General features: G+C 40.1%; 1 protein-coding gene across 3 annotated transcripts; it reads left to right on the forward strand.

Moving 5' to 3' along the window:
* The first annotated feature begins 1,337 nt into the window (after positions 1-1,337).
* Positions 1,338-15,599, forward strand: LOC112555456 (serine-rich adhesin for platelets-like). Of its 3 annotated transcripts, none has more exons than XM_025223876.1 (9): positions 1,338-2,044; positions 5,001-5,358; positions 7,557-10,979; positions 12,168-12,353; positions 12,618-12,746; positions 12,852-13,082; positions 13,223-13,430; positions 13,798-13,937; positions 14,316-15,599. In XM_025223876.1, exons 1-9 carry the CDS (start codon positions 1,895-1,897, stop codon positions 14,459-14,461), a joined length of 4,971 nt encoding a protein of 1,656 aa, XP_025079661.1. In that variant the 5' UTR covers positions 1,338-1,894; the 3' UTR covers positions 14,462-15,599. The 3 variants fall into 3 exon arrangements, with proteins under 3 accessions (XP_025079661.1, XP_025079662.1, XP_025079663.1); XM_025223877.1 differs by having other exon boundaries at positions 7,560-10,979; XM_025223878.1 differs by lacking the exon at positions 1,338-2,044 and adding an exon at positions 4,641-4,877.
* The last annotated feature ends 246 nt before the right edge of the window (positions 15,600-15,845 follow it).

Here is a 15,845-nt window from a genome sequence, read left to right on the forward strand (position 1 = left end):
CAAAAACCCGGGCCAAGTGATTACACAACAAACCTAGTGATAATGGAAAGGACAACACATGAATAAATAATGACATTCATTTAATGAATATATCGTGTAAAGTGAAGCTTCTTAAATTCGCTCACAATAAAACTTCAAAACTAACTTTCCTTCGAAGGCAGCCTTCCCCCCGAAGCTTTCTAACGACTAGTCAGACATGTCAGCCGTGTTGTTATCTGTGTTACAAAGTTACAGACTGCCGGTTTCTAACGCTGCTGTTCTTGATAAATTAAATTTCAATCAAATTAATCTAGGGTAAATAAAAAATTAAACCAAGTGCACTTTACATTTTGGCAGACTAGCCTGATTATGTTGAATCTGTTGTGAGAATTAATTTACATCAAACTTTAATTTTTGGAGAGATGGTGGCTACATTTTCACAATAGAAATGACTGAAAAGAAATTTATGAGGATAATCTAGCTGGGAACAGCAAGTTTAAAGTATAGCAGAGGACTTGTTTAGTTTAGGAAAAAGATAGAGTACTAATCAGTTTCTATTCTTCAAGTATTAAAGGTGTGTCACAATGCCTTTGTACAGGCGAGAACTGCATTATAAAGGGAAGTAACTGGCACCAGTATAACAAATAATGTGTAGCGTTGCCTCCCTTTGAGGAGTTTACATCGCCAAATCACAAATAAGTACAGTTATCAATTATGATTAAAAATCGATGCAGTACAGGGTTAGTACACCATGCTAGTAAAAAAAATACTGTTCTTTTTCTAGAGGAGCATTTAGCCATGACATGCTGCTATTTATTGTTTGTTTGTTTGTTTAGACTAACATTGTCTAACAATCCAACGGTGAAGTCTGCGACTTGAAGGCTTACTATTTTAGTTTTTCTACTTTTGCTGAAACCAAGATCCAGTCTTGCCTCATTCTTTTAATCACGTGCTTTCATATTCAATGTCAAGTCCATAGAGTCTCAGGTATGTTTTGCCATTGTATTTTGTTTCCTTTCCCTGTAGGAAAGAGCCCAAACAAACAATGAAAAATACTTCTTTCTCTCTTTTAATCCACCATCAAAACACACCCCATCCACACACTGTTCATCACAGTCAGTCCCACCTGAAATGAATGTATGACGCCGTGTATAGTAGCAGGTACAGTTTGCTGCTTTGTTCAGTACTGACATTTCCTCTTTAATACAACACAACCTTTCACCCGACCGTAACGAGGACATAAATATCCAGGTGTCACTCAGGTACGAAAGAATTACCGAAAACACACCCATACAAGTACATGAACCACCTTCTCCCCCAACACACACACACAGCGCCTAACTCACCTGCACACCTGGACTCAGGTACCTACACACTAGCATCATTGTGTCATTAGAAGGTAACGACGTCCAAGACAGTCTGATTCATTTCTTGTTAATAAAAAACTTAGACAGGTGCATTTATAACTGAGGGTGGCTGTGTATTTTTGCTCGCAAGCTGACATTGGAAGATGTAGTAGTCCTGGAGCCAGCCAGCGAGTTCACGGCACTGAGAGGGCGGGCCGTCTCCCTGTGATTAAAGGTGACAGGACCTGACACTCCAGACTTATTGTTCTCCAGTCCAGGCATGCAACTCTTTTTTTCGCGGGCTTAGACTGCTTATTTTTGCAATATTTACCTGATGCGACTGGCGTCTGAAGTTCATCTTGTCCAAGCGCTGTAGTTTGTTTGCTCTTACAGATCACAGCAGCTTTCTTTACTTATATCCAAAGAACTGTTGTCAAACTGACAAAAATGAGACTTAAAGGTGGAAGACAAGTCTGTGTGTGAGGCCAAAGGTCGGATACAAGTGTAGCTGTGTCAATGGTGTAGGTGTGTGTGTGAGAATACACACTGCAGGGCTGGACGGACACGCGATGACCAGCTCCGAGGGGACACCTGTCCAGGGGGAGGAACAAGAGATGGAGGCAGGTGAGAGCACGGACAAGCCTCGCTGGGTGAACTTCTTTCAAAGAGAGTCTCACAGGCGCTACGTGGAGCATCTCCGTGAACGGGAATATGAAGACGTGAGTAGCCAACTGTTGGTCCAAGTATCATGAAATGACAGTCAAGGCTGTAATTGTAAAGAAATTTAATTTATTTAAATATTACTTATATTTTAAAAACAAATTTGAAGTCTGTGGTCACATCATGTCAGTAAGGAGAAAGGGGAAAAGATACAAAGGTGTAGAGGTTGCAGGAATTTCGTATTTACTTTCCGTTAAAGTCTCCACACATTTCATGGTCTCAGGGTGAGTATATTTATTTGAGGTAATTTATATAAATATATAAAGCTTTCATCGAAAATAGTCCAGGAGAAATTTCGAATCCCACGGTTAATGCTGTCAGTAATGATATGACTATAAAGAGAAGGGGGAAATAAGGCATCTCTTACAGAAAATAAATGGTCCCGACAAAGACAGGATGTGTAAGACCTCGCCCCTTAACGACCTTTAAAATTAGGTGTCGATCGTTATTTACGACTTAACCAGGGGTAGAAATTTTCAACTTTTGGTCTGTATATTTAGATAAAAATCATAAAAAGATTTATTTCGATGCTTTGTATTCCTTAAGACATATTTTAAACTGAAGTACTAAATATAAACATATCTAAACCATTTAATTTTATAGTTTTAAACATCATTCCTTCGGATATTCTTGCATTCACTTCCCTTCAACTTTCCGGACTTATTCCTTTATGTAAATAACATCTACATTTTTCGATTGAGCTGGTGGCCTTGTAACAATGTATCCTCTGTATACCTCATTGTGTATTACTGACAGCTTCATTGTTAGATGACAGTTCTGAGGCCGCCAGTCTATATTTATAACATATAACAGCCCACCACATGCTTTTACATTTTTATGGATATTAGGACTTCCGTGAAAGCCGAGTATCCTGTTTCACCAAGAAACTGTCAGAAACGAGATCAGGGTAAAAATCTCTTATTTTAATTACCTTGGAATACTCTCAGTTCAGAGGCTCCAACGATATGTAATGCTGTTCCTATCTACTGAAAATTAAATTAATCTCATTAATAAAATATTCATTTATTTTAAAATATCAGAAGCGATTCCCTGTCAGAGAACACATTTCAAGACTCCTGTCTATTTGAAATGCTGTCAGGAAGTTTCCGTGTCTTTTGAGGCTTGGTCTTGTATAAAAGGAAGGAAGGAGCGATAAAAATTTTCTCGTACTCCTGAATTCATAAACTGAAGACAAGACAGAATGAAACACAATTATTAATATTATAAAATATTATTTTAAAAAGTATTTTATTTCAGGTGACAGAATTATATACACAAATAATATATATAGATGAGTGTGTTTGCTAATACATTTGAGCGAGTCACTGATAGAATAACTTGATAAAATAAATTGTGAAAATGAAGCAGAATGTTGGACATTACAATGTCCATTGTTACAAATTTCAGTCAACTTCATGCTGTGTAGGCTGTCGGCACTCAAGACTAATTGTCTTGAGCTTGTTGGCCAGTTCCACCCTGACAATAGCAGGAGTGTTGTGGGTTAATTAGGCGAGAAGGAGTGAGATGTTTTCAGTCATTCCTTCGGATTTGTATTGCAAATAAATCTTATGGAAACTTGCTTGCCTAACAAATATGAAGGGGACAAAAACTTGGAGGTTATAGGTCATTCAGCTTTTGATAAAGCGTGTTTGGATAAAAAAAAAAGTTTTGTGTTTTTATTCTTCCTCTCTCTCGGAAGCTTGTGGAGATGATTTCAATTTCATTTCGGACACCCGCACTTTAGCAACTCGGTTATCCGCTTCTCCGAGACTTACGAACAGGTTGCTAAAAATAACTGAGAATGGGTACAAGTGGGGGGCCGACGGGTAGAGGGGGTTCAGGGAGTAAGAAATTATTGGAGTCGTGTTTCTGAGAAATCCATTGAAATCATCATCATCGTCATCGTCGTCGTCGTCGTCATCATCATCGTCATTGCTGCTTGCTGTCATTTACTTCCTGATGTGGGCGTTGTGTTCGTGAGGTGCATGAGTGCGGGACGGAAGTGGAGGGTAGCATACTCCACGAGCAAGGATGCGGAATTCCGAAGACACCAAACTACAAGGCGGCAAGACCCTACATTTGCATTCAGGGCTAAAGGTCACCCAAATGTCGTCCTCGTGAACTGGAAGTGTGATAGTCCGAAATAAGAATCCTTTGTTTTTCCCCCGCCAGACTAATCTTTCATTGTCACTCACAACTTTTATTGCAATGATTATTCAGAACTCTCCTCTACAACTGGGCTTTTATCTGGGTTTAACACAGGCTAGTAAAGTCGTTAAAATTTCAAAACACACTTGTGGACAGCACGACACCAACCTTCTGGTTTCATGACAAAAATTACAGGAAATAAACCCCATTTTTAGTTTTAACAGAGTTACATTCAAAGTGTTTATGTTAATTATGTTAATTATGTTAATTGTGGTAATTGTGTCGGTTACGTGAGCTGTCACAGAACTGCTGTAAAATTTGAACTCAATAAATCCTGACAGTCCAACAACGTGAACAACATGGCGTGTCTCAATAGTCACAACAATGCTAATGAGTTGCGTACTTCTCGTGTACGAATGACGTCTTGTGTCTGACGTCTTGTGTGCGTCATTCGTCCCACGTCATTTGAAGGAGAAAAAGACGTCATGTACAAGAGAAAAGCAGTTGCTCTAAAAATAGTCAACTAAGCGGGAAAACAATGGTCTCCTCCGCCATCTTCTTCATGACTCAGTGACATTCCTCTGAACTTGTGCCTCTTCGACTCGATTCACTCAAAAAAATCTCTTCATCCTCATCGTCATCTACGGGGGTCATCGAGCGTTGTGTGTGTGTAATACGTTGTGGGTATGCATTCGTCTTATTACAACAATCATGGAGAGGAGTTCCCGGATGTCTCCAATAATTAGTACGATTATTATTTTATCTTGACAATGGTTAAACAACCGCATCACCTCTTCCTGATTTCAGATCATACAGACTCTTCGCCGAAGCTCGACCGCCGAGGACAAGCAAACTCCTTCTGTTCTGCTTCCTCTTCCTCCAGAACAGTACTTCCTGTATCCCGAGCTGGGCCTCCGCCAGTTCGGTGGACCTCTGAGGTCCAGCATGACGTCAGTCAACTCCAGTTCCATGACGTCCTCCGCCAGCTCCAGCTCGCCCACGTCCACCGCGGTGTCATCGGCGCTGGAGTGCACACCGGAAGTGATGGAAGAGAAGAAGAAGACCCGCTGCAAGCGCACGGCGACCTTAGTGTGTCTGGGGGTGCTGGTCATCGCTTTGCTCTCCCTCACGGCCGGGGTCACGCTGCACTTTCTTCTGGAGACAGGTATTTTAGGACACCACGACCAGGCATAGCTGTCATATGGTTCTCTCGGCTGCTTTAGAGAATCTGAGTCCTAACTACTACATTTAACTGTCTTGTTTAATTAGTTTGATTATTTGTATGAGATAGCTCCAAATACCTTCAGCATTTGGTAATGATGAAAAAAACAGATAAAACAAAAAGATAGAAATTAGTCTTGGAACAAGTCACCTACAGTCTCTTGCCCAAGAAGGACGTACAAAGCATGAAGCTATCATGTGTGTAAAGATCTGACGAGTTTATTATTTCTAGAACTGCTTGAAGTTTTTTGAAGTTTAGACAAAAGAATTGTTTATTTTGAAAATTATTTAGGACAAAAAAATTCTCCGTCTGGCAGAGATAAAAACAAAACCCATAGAAAATTTTTTATGAATTCTGGTCTTGCCTAACATAATTTTTATTACTTATATTGCACTTTTTATCTCAACGGTGTTCATTTTGCATCTCAGTACTCATGTAACAATATTAATTAATCGGATGAAGCAGTAAAACATTCTTCACAATCCACTTCATTAAACATTCATCATAGGTAAATATAAAGATATATGCTACATGACACATTATGATTTGTGTACACATACAATGTAGGTATGTACATACACAGTATACATAAATATGTGAAGCGTACTTACATAAAATGTATACAAAGAAGGTCATGCATTGTTATTGTCCTCTGCACTGTAAATGTACAGTTGCTAGTGGCATTCTCTGTGTATAATTGCAATCTTTAGGTGATTATTTTTTTTATGTCCATCTATAACCATGAACTTAAACTATTGACAAACATCAGATTTATATAATCCTGTTTTCCTTTTTTTTAATATACTTAATGAAATGAATACAACACAATCATCAACTATTTGTATCTATAACTTTCAATACATTGGTAGACCATCATTGGAAAACAGTATTATCAGACCTGTCGACAATAAATTAAAAGTCGTAAATGAGTTTAAAAATTAAGTAAGTAGCATATGTTACCTGACTCCGTCTTGAATTTGTAATTGATTTCAAAAATAATAACAGATCTTTGGATTATCCAGTCAAACCACCAACACTAGCATCCCAGACCACATCTGGGCTAAGTGATATCCATTATCTGTATCACATTGTTTCCTATAATCGAGATACAAAAAGACCTTAAGACATACGATTTCTTTTTAATTTAGTTAGTTTAGTTCATTCCTTATTACACCTCAAGGAGGATAGGGCAGCAGACTTTTTAATTTGCTTTACCGTTTTGCCATTCATGTAATGAAAGAGGTAAGATATATTGGGAGAATAACAAAACTGTATATTTTTAGCAAATTGTTGCCTAATTGCTTTGTTACTTAACGATTTGTATAAAATACATTTCCAGGAGGTTGATATCAAAATGTACCAATTCACCTGTTACATTCTAAACTGTGTCATGGCGATGGAGGAGTGTTCAACTCTTGCATTCGCTGCACTGTTTTTTCTATGAGAACAATTTCAGTCGTCATATGTGATCAACATTTCATTTTATTTTGATACAGTATTACTTGCTCATGGAAAGATTATCCATTGGGGAGTGCTTTAACTGCAGTTGGAATAATGGTGACAAATAAACAAGCTTTCGAAAAAAGATTGAGTTTGTATTTCTTTAGTTCTTGTGGAAGTATATGTCGGCTATCTGAACGTGGCATTTCGTTAGCAGACGACTGAAATTGCTCTTCTTCTTTCTGTCTTTTTCTATCTATCTTTTCTCTTTGTTTCACACGTTCTCTCAAAATCCTTTTCTTATTTCTTTTTTTTTTTCTTTTTTTTTCATTCCTGATTATACTTTCTTTCTTGCCCGTTCTTTCGTGTTTTTTTTTTGTTTTTTTTTTTTTTTGTTTGTCTGTCTTGCTTCCTTTTGTCTTGTCCTTTTTTCTATTTTTTACTTCTTTCTCTTATTTTGTCTCTTGTTTTTTTTCTTTTAGTATCTGCTTACGAAGACAAGAACAGCTATGTGTCTGTATCGTCTTCTCTTATTCCCTTCATATCTCCTGTTTTCGTTTTTTCTCATCCATGCATGCGTTGAAGATTTTACGCGACCAACATACACACACACATATATATATACCCTGATATTTCTAAATGTAAAATCTCTCCATGTTTGCCCAACATAAAGCTAAACGGCTTTCCCCTTCTTTTTTTAGCAGAACGACCCATGCAAGCAACCGAGTTTGTTGATTGGGCCAAAACAACCAATCCGGCATCACGTGACCCGGGTTTAATCAATGACGTAGCTCCTATCAGTACAACTCATATGTTTCCCTACCTAGACTTTACTAAGAAATCCTTCACAACTGTACCTGCTTCCGATGCTGATGGTCCAACTTCTTGGGTCAACATATCAGGACCAACCACTCCTTCCACCTCCACGTCACCAACATTAACGTCGTCCGACATTTTGTCCACAGCACGATCTGCCTCAACAGACTTCTCTGAGTTCCATAACAACACAAAGTTTACAGACTTACACACAACGCGTGACCCAGTCTTTTCATTGACAAATGAAAGTAAAGCCGACGATAGTCCACTCTTGTCATCTTCTTTGAGTTCAACGGCAGATGTGATAATGCCAACCATAGTTACAAAGACAAAGTCATCCACCATGGAAGCAGTGACCTCACTGCACCCGTCAGAACTACCTGCTGATGACTCGATGACATCTTCACAAACAACATCTGCTGATGGCGCACAGTCATTGAACCAACCAGCATCATCTGGTGGCACAGAGCCCACTTCACTGATGATTGAGTCATCCACAGAGTCTACTTCAATGATAATTGAGTCGTTTACAGACTCCACTCCACTGATGACTGAACCATCCATAGAATCCACTTCACTAATGATTGAGTCATCCACAGTGTCTACTTCAATGATAATTGAGTCATCCATAGAGTCCACTTCACTGATGATTGAGCCATCCACAGAGTCTTCCTTAGGCTTCTCAGACCCTGCACCACAGCCACCATCAGCGTCTACTGATAGTACAGAGCCCACCCCCTTGCTAAATTCTCCGCACAGAGATTCATTCTTATCTTCTCTTTCTTTCTCAGCTGTAATAACTCCGATATCAGATACAGCGCCATCTACCCTGGGTGCAATGACTTTGCCACAGCCATCAGGACTTTTTGTTGATGACCTGGCGACCTCTTTCTATCAGACAGCATCAGTAACTACAGGTGGCGTAGAATCCACTCCAGTGCCAATAACACCATCTACTAGCGATGTAGAATCTACTCCATCTACAGATTCCTCCCTGAGCCTATTGATACAAACTACCGGCGATACAGAGCCTGTTACACACCTGTCAACATCATCTATTCATGGTGCAGAATCCACTCCAGTGTCATCGACTGGTGGTGCAGACATTTCTTCGAAGCCCCGAACGCAATCTACTGGCGGTAAAGATTCCACTTCCCTTCCAGAAATTTCTTCTTCTTCTTCAGTATCAGCGACTGTTTGGTTAGAAAATTCTAGAAACCTGACCACAGCCACATCTAGCGAATACTTCACAGAAGGTTTCTCGAACACAACCCTCGCTTTGTCAGAGCTAAACAGGATCTCATCGTCGAATAGTTTGTACGCCTCTAATAACAGTGTGATAACTACAGAAAGTGTGACAGTTGCAGACAATGTAATAATAACAGGGCATGTAACAGTTACAGAGAGCGAAACAGCTACAGAAAGGGTAGCCGGAAGTGTAACACCCTTGATGTCAGCACCAGTGGCTCCAGCTGCAGAATATCCAAACACCGCTTCTAATACAACACAATCCTCTCCCATCAGAGACTTACTATCGTTAAAAAACATGGAGCTTGACCGAGAAGCCTCCATGGTGAACTCCGGGGCGTCATCAGTGCCTGGGTCGTCAAACAGTCTGCTCGGCAAACACGAGCTCCTTGACGAGAGCGACTCTTCCCAACGGAAAGACGTTGTCCTGGATCACGAAGACACTTCTTCTTCCAAGACGACTTCTGATGGCAGAGAGACCTTTCTTTCGAAAACTGAAAATAATACAACCACGACAACATCGTCGTTAATAAAAGAAACTGTCTCGAGTAGTTCTTCTGGATTGTCTTCGTCCGCAATTAAAGCTCATCCGTCTACCGGAAGTACTTCGACGGTGACCGTTCCTAGCACAGTCGGATCTCTACTTTCAACGATATTTTCACGAAACACCAATAAGTCCAACTCAAGCTCGTTGTCTTCTACTACGCCTATGAACAAGAATTTCAATAACTTTGAGAAAGAGCCAGATTCCAGTTTACAGTCGCTTGTTTCGCCACTAGCTGATGTCAATCCCGATGGCAACTTTGTACAAGAAGATAACCTCACGGCAGTTTATAATGAAACTTTCACTCATGCTCCTCTGCCAGTCTTCAATGCAACGCAAGATAAACTAAAGTCAATCATGTCTTCTTGGACTGGGGGCAACAGTTCCTTCACAGAAACATACAATGAAACCTACCCCCGGGGCACCAAACCCTCGTTAAAGTCAGAATCTACAAACAACACCAAGTCAGATGAAAGGTTCTCTGTTTTTATGGATTTAATTCAGGACCAAGAAAATATAACTCGTGATTTCCACAATTTTACAGAAATGGCTATTAATGATCTTGTAAATTCTTTGCACGCGAGAAACACGTCAACAAACACGACAACGACACATTCCCAAGCACACAATCACATGGACGTGGGAGCAGACAGCACAGGAAGCCATAATTCTTATCTACCTATCGAGGGTTTAAGCCATGGTAATCACGAAACTGCAAATACGCCAAAGACAAACACCTCGGCGCATGTTGAAGTTGTGACAATGACCCCGGCCCCAGTAGGACTGATTCATCTTGCAGGGGCACTCAACCCCTTCATTGGGTGGTCCCACGATAAGCCAAACAGGACAGGAGACGAAAGAAATGATGATAATAAATCTTCTACCTCATATCTTCCTCCGCTTCCAAGTCGTTCAAGAAACTCGTCAGGAAGTCGTGAAGAGGACCAAAGGAATATAGCTGGCTTTTCCAAAGACCTGAACCCACATAGCAGCTGGTCAGGATTCAGCTCGTTGTCTGGGGCAACCGATATAAACTCTGACCATCGTTTTTTCACGACCACGGCAAAACTGATGACCAGTCAATCCCTAAAAGATTTGGGAACAGTGGCAAGAGAGAGGTCGTCAGGAGACCCCAACTCCGCAGGGTTTGTGAGTCTCGGGCCAAATATGGCGACCGGCTCTTCACTTCCTGCACAAACCACAACTTCCGGAGGGGAGGTCAAACATGACACAAGGAACTGGTCACAGATGGCCGTGAAGACCAAGACTGAAACAACAACATCCACAACAGTTTTAGGCCCCAAGACAACCACCACTATCACTGGTACCTCAACTACACAACCGTCAACGCTCCCTTCAACTTTGCCTCCCCCAAACACTGGACATCCTACAACCACGACATCGACAACACCTGCATCAGTAACTTCCACATCCGCAGGCCTGGTGTTGTCCATGTTAACGTTAAGAACAACGACCGCGAAGGTGGACTTGCCCATCCTGGAGGAACCTCTATTAGGTAATTATTTTAAAATTATAGAGTTTATTACATGACCATAGGTTTTGAGACTTTGTGTATAGTGTGTCATTATGTCCTGCTGTAAATTTAAACTATAATGGGTTAACTCAAACAGACTCATACACAAGCTTTCAATTAATTAGAGATTAATGGATGTTTCGTTTACAGCATAGTATTTGTGTTCATACCTCACTTGACGGTATATCATGTTCTGTTTACAGCTGACCTAGTGATAAAGTATATTTGTTTACTTCTCACCTTGCGGTATAGCATGTCCTGTTTCCAGCTCACCTGGCTTTGTTTACTCGCTTTCTCTCTCTCCTCATCCTGTTTTCGAGCTTTCGCATTTTTATTTAACATTTTTGTTTAGCATTTTATGTTTCTTGCATTTATTTTACTTGTATCTAGTTTTATAATTTGTTTTTGTAATTTGTTTTTGTAATTTATTTTTGTAATTTGTTTTTGTAATTTATTTTTGTAATTTGTTTTTGTAGTTTGTTTTTGTAATTTGTTTTTATAATTTGTTTTTGTAGTTCCCAATTGTTTTTGTAATTTATTTTACACACATACACCTAATGCATACATTATTTGATGAATAAGCCTTTTTCTTTTTACGTCCTCTTGCCTTGTCTAGTTCACCTTCACGTAAAGGTAGATAAGATGATGAACAGATCGTGTGTCCAGACCTTGCATCCCCAAACCTATCTTAATAAAAATATATCCTTGACATTACTCATCATGTACATTTGCATGAAACTGCTTTGTCGCCAGGACAATAACTCACGGTCACTGGGTTTTCAGCTATGATGCAGTCAGACACTTATGTCCACACCTTACCACTTATAAGGCTTATAAATGTCTTTAATTAATAATACATACATTTCGTGAGACTTCTCTTAACAGTGCTCCACTTGGTGATACTAATCCATTCTCACTTTCTTTGCTTTTATATAGGTGTTATTTACTCTATCATGCCGATATCTGCTGATTATTTACCTTACTGTTGTCGGTACTCTTACCTTTATCGTCATTGTCCTTTGTACTTCCTCCTCATTGATGCCCATCTTCCTCCCTTCAGAAATCTAAGATTAATTTCCTTTAACTAAAGTTATCTTTAAAATTTATCGTTTGAGACTTTGTTTATTTGCTTTATCTCAGGCTTAATCGTTGTCGCCATTGTTGTTGCAGATCCTCTTGGCTTCCCCATCAGCAGCGACAACACACACACGACAGACCACGCTGGTGACGACGGCAGCAACCTGTTTGCTTTTCCTCGGAGGAACAGAAACTCTGCACACAAACCAGCCACACCCTCAATTACCACCACGACCACGAAAAGGCCCACAACAACAACAACGGAAAAACCAGCTGAAGGTCTGCGCATGTTTTTATCATCATATCCGGAAAATGCGAGACTTTTTGAAATGGGAGGGAGTTGAACAATTAATCAAAACAATTGTCTCGTGACAAATTACTCCGTGAAAACTCGGTCTAAAATATTTCCAAACTTCTAGTGACACTGGGACTCAATTTGAATTTAACAATTGTTTACATTCTAGCCAACATCTAATTTTACCCTTGCTTTTCTAGGTAAAGGTGCTTGATTGACTTACCTGAAAATTGTTTATAATTGTGCAGTCATCATCATCGCACCTGACGTCACGGCTGACCTAGGAATGAGTCCCACCAACAGTCTCAAAGTCACGTGTCACGCCTTTCAAGCATGGGGGTGGACGTACATGTCTCTGTCTCGATTCGAAGGAACTGGTAAGCATCGCTCTGACCACCTATACCTTTTTCTTGTTTTCTTTTCCTCATCTTTTCCTTCATTCTCCGCCAGCCCCACCTGTAACTCGCAGCTCATGTTGCCAGGCAACGCCACAGACGCGGTGGAGTTTCTCGGCGGCGTCTACATCTTTGATGAGTTCCCTTTCATCCCCATCGACTCACGGATGAGTCACCACCGCGTGCACCGGGACACGGACCGCGTGACGCTCACCCTGGAGAGTCAGTACGCCGTGTGCGAGGACAAGGGCACCTACCTGTGTGAGATCATCGTCAACGGATCGACTTGGTCCAAGACTTTCAACGTCGACATCAGAAGTAAGGACCCCTGACCCCCATTATTTAGGAAGATTAGTTGTTTATCCCGCTATGTCCTCTCTTCTATTGCAACTCTAATATTATCAATGAGATGCTTTTAAGAATTTTCTTTTGATGCTCTTTTTAAAAAAAATTGGCAGAAAAACCTGACATGCCCAAACTGAAGGTACCAGGAGATTTGATTTCCGGGGAGGAAGCGACGTTTGTAACCACCTGGAATGCTGGGTATCCACTGATGGGTACAATAGTTCATGAGATCACCAAGGGATACACCAATCTTCCTAAACATGCCACGAAGGAGCAAACTACTACGAGGGTCATGAAGTGTGAAATTATTGTTACCAACAGGTGAGTTGTCTCCATCTAAGCTTTCTGAGAAGGTGGGCAAGGAGAAAGTCTTGTACTCCTTTTATTTTTCTGCCTGAAAATTCTTCTATCCACACTAGTGATCCAGTCATACAACAGATCATCCACAGGTGCTAATACCTCTTGCTACTCGTAGGATAGTCTGTGGAAAGCTTCTTTGAAGAAGTTCACAAGTAATATAAGTGCAAATCCACCGATGTAATATTTCTGACACAATATTTGACTTTGTGATTTAGTCTGGTGCTTAATGAAATGTCAAAACACTGATATAAATATCTGCAGAAAATAACCTATCCCAATCTCCTCTTATCTCGTGCTATCAGAGCTGTAACTACAATCTCTTGTGTAGCTACACCGTGATACCGGATGTGACGTGGAACGCTACAGAGATCCAGGTGTCCATCCTGCCTCGACGTGACGCCACGCCCAAGATGCTGCAGACCCTGGAGGTGCTGGACAAGCAGACGGTTACCCTCAGCGTGCTGAGAAGTGAGTCCTCGGTATTCTTCGTTAGGTTACTATGGTTACACTTTCAAGATCCACTTCATGTGATGGATGTTGGCTGTTCAATTATCATTTAAAAATACTGTTTCTTCTGTTTCCCGTGTTCGTACCTCGTCGCCTTAGTTACCATGACGCTTATCCAAGGGAATGTCGTACATTTACATTCCAGGACCTGGCAATGGGGTTGTAAACACACCAACGGTTAATTATTACTTGTTTGTCAGGATAAGAACCTCTTAAGCGGTGTGTTTGCTTTGTCTTTATTTCACACACACACACAGAGAGAAAATAGAGACAACTCGATAATTTGATGATGATGTATCATGATCATAGCAGTCATAATGACTATCAAATTTCTTGCAGGTGACATTTGTGTCGGCAACACCAACATGATTCTGCCTCATCCCTACACCTGTACCAAGTTCATCAACTGCAACGACGGCATAGTCAAGGTTCAGACCTGCCCGGAGAAAACGTGTTTTCACCGCCTTCAGCTCACCTGCTACTAACTCACCTGTTAGAGTCTCACCTGATGACTTCCTGATCTTTCTCACGGAAACGCACCTGCAGTCAGTTCACCTGTTGACAGTTCACCTGTTGTCAGTTCACTTCACCTACCTGCAGTCAGTTCACCTGTTGTTGGTTGAGTCACCAAAACGACAAACGCTGTCAACGACAGGTGTTCACCTTCAATGCTTGTTGAGTCTTAGGTTCTGGTGAGGTCAACGGCTGAAAGAGCGCAACTTTGTTCTGAATGATTCCAAGTTGTAAACAGCTTTCATAACAACCTTGATGGTTGGTGACAAAAACATTTTATCTACAGTTACCTTCATTAGTTGTTCAGAACTTGGCCGTGATTATATCTAAGCTTCTGTGATGTGTTTTAAAGACATACCTATTTTTTGTACACCTTCGTGAAAACTAATAAAGCGTCATCCAAATTCTTCATGGTCCTGAAGGGATGTCCTGAAAGATAAATTGTGTTTACATTGTGGTTTTTTTTTCCTCTGTATACTTTTGCGTATACGAAAAAGATGGTATGTGACAAAGGCACTCTGAACAAAACTTTCGCGTGGATAAACAATTGTGTTTATTTGTCTATGAATTTCTGTTTCTTTATTGCAGCTGATAAACACTCGAACTCAACCATAAATTTAAGTTTGTCTGTATAAACTGCAATAACATAAAACTGAGAGCAAAGTTGTTTTCTGCAGACAATATTGTTTATTTGTACTGGCAAAGTACCATGGCTGGCCATGGTTTCTGTTTGTTATTTTTGTATGTCTGTCTGTCTGTCCGTCCATGTAATTTTCTTTTATTTTTTCTTTGTTAAATTATTTGCGAATTTTTATGTAGATTCAATCTAATTTTTTTTTAGTAGAACTATCTGCTAAAGTATCAACTTTGTCTTTGACCACAGGTAGTATATCAGTGTTGTACATATTTTATTTTGAAATAATTGTCAAATATTTGTAAACATTTGTTTGTATATCCTAGTACGATTACCTTACTTCACTTTTTCGATCGTCGCAAATCTACTTGTTCCCTACACTCGTTGATGTGTGTAACACCAGCTGTACTGAATGAACTCAATAATACGGGCTGCTGTCGGCACTTCACAGAATTTTACTTGTATTAAATCTTGCTTTCAACGACTTTGCTTTATGACTTACATAATTAACATTACGTTTCAGTAACACTATAAAACTCAGGTATTTTACAGAAAACACAGCAGAACGAAAGATACTTGCTGTAAGAAGAATTTTTAACATTTTAAAACAAAATCGTTCAAAAAGAAAAGTTTTATAAAAATATTTCAGAAGAGGGATGTTGTGAAATGTAATCACATCTGTCACAGCAAAAGGCTGCGGACTAACAGCGGGATGTAGATTA

Source organism: Pomacea canaliculata, linkage group LG14 (assembly GCF_003073045.1).
Source record: "Pomacea canaliculata isolate SZHN2017 linkage group LG14, ASM307304v1, whole genome shotgun sequence".
Lineage (NCBI taxonomy): Eukaryota > Metazoa > Mollusca > Gastropoda > Architaenioglossa > Ampullariidae > Pomacea > Pomacea canaliculata.

Coding starts and splice junctions, on each gene's coding strand:
- LOC112555456 (XM_025223876.1), top strand. CDS start 1,895: ATGACCAGCTCCGAGGGGACACCTGTCCAGGGGGAGGAACAAGAGATG. Junction 12,747..12,851: donor GTCTCGATTCGAAGGAACTG/GTAAGCATCGCT, acceptor TCATGTTGCCAG/GCAACGCCACAGACGCGGTG. Junction 13,938..14,315: donor TACCCTCAGCGTGCTGAGAA/GTGAGTCCTCGG, acceptor AATTTCTTGCAG/GTGACATTTGTGTCGGCAAC.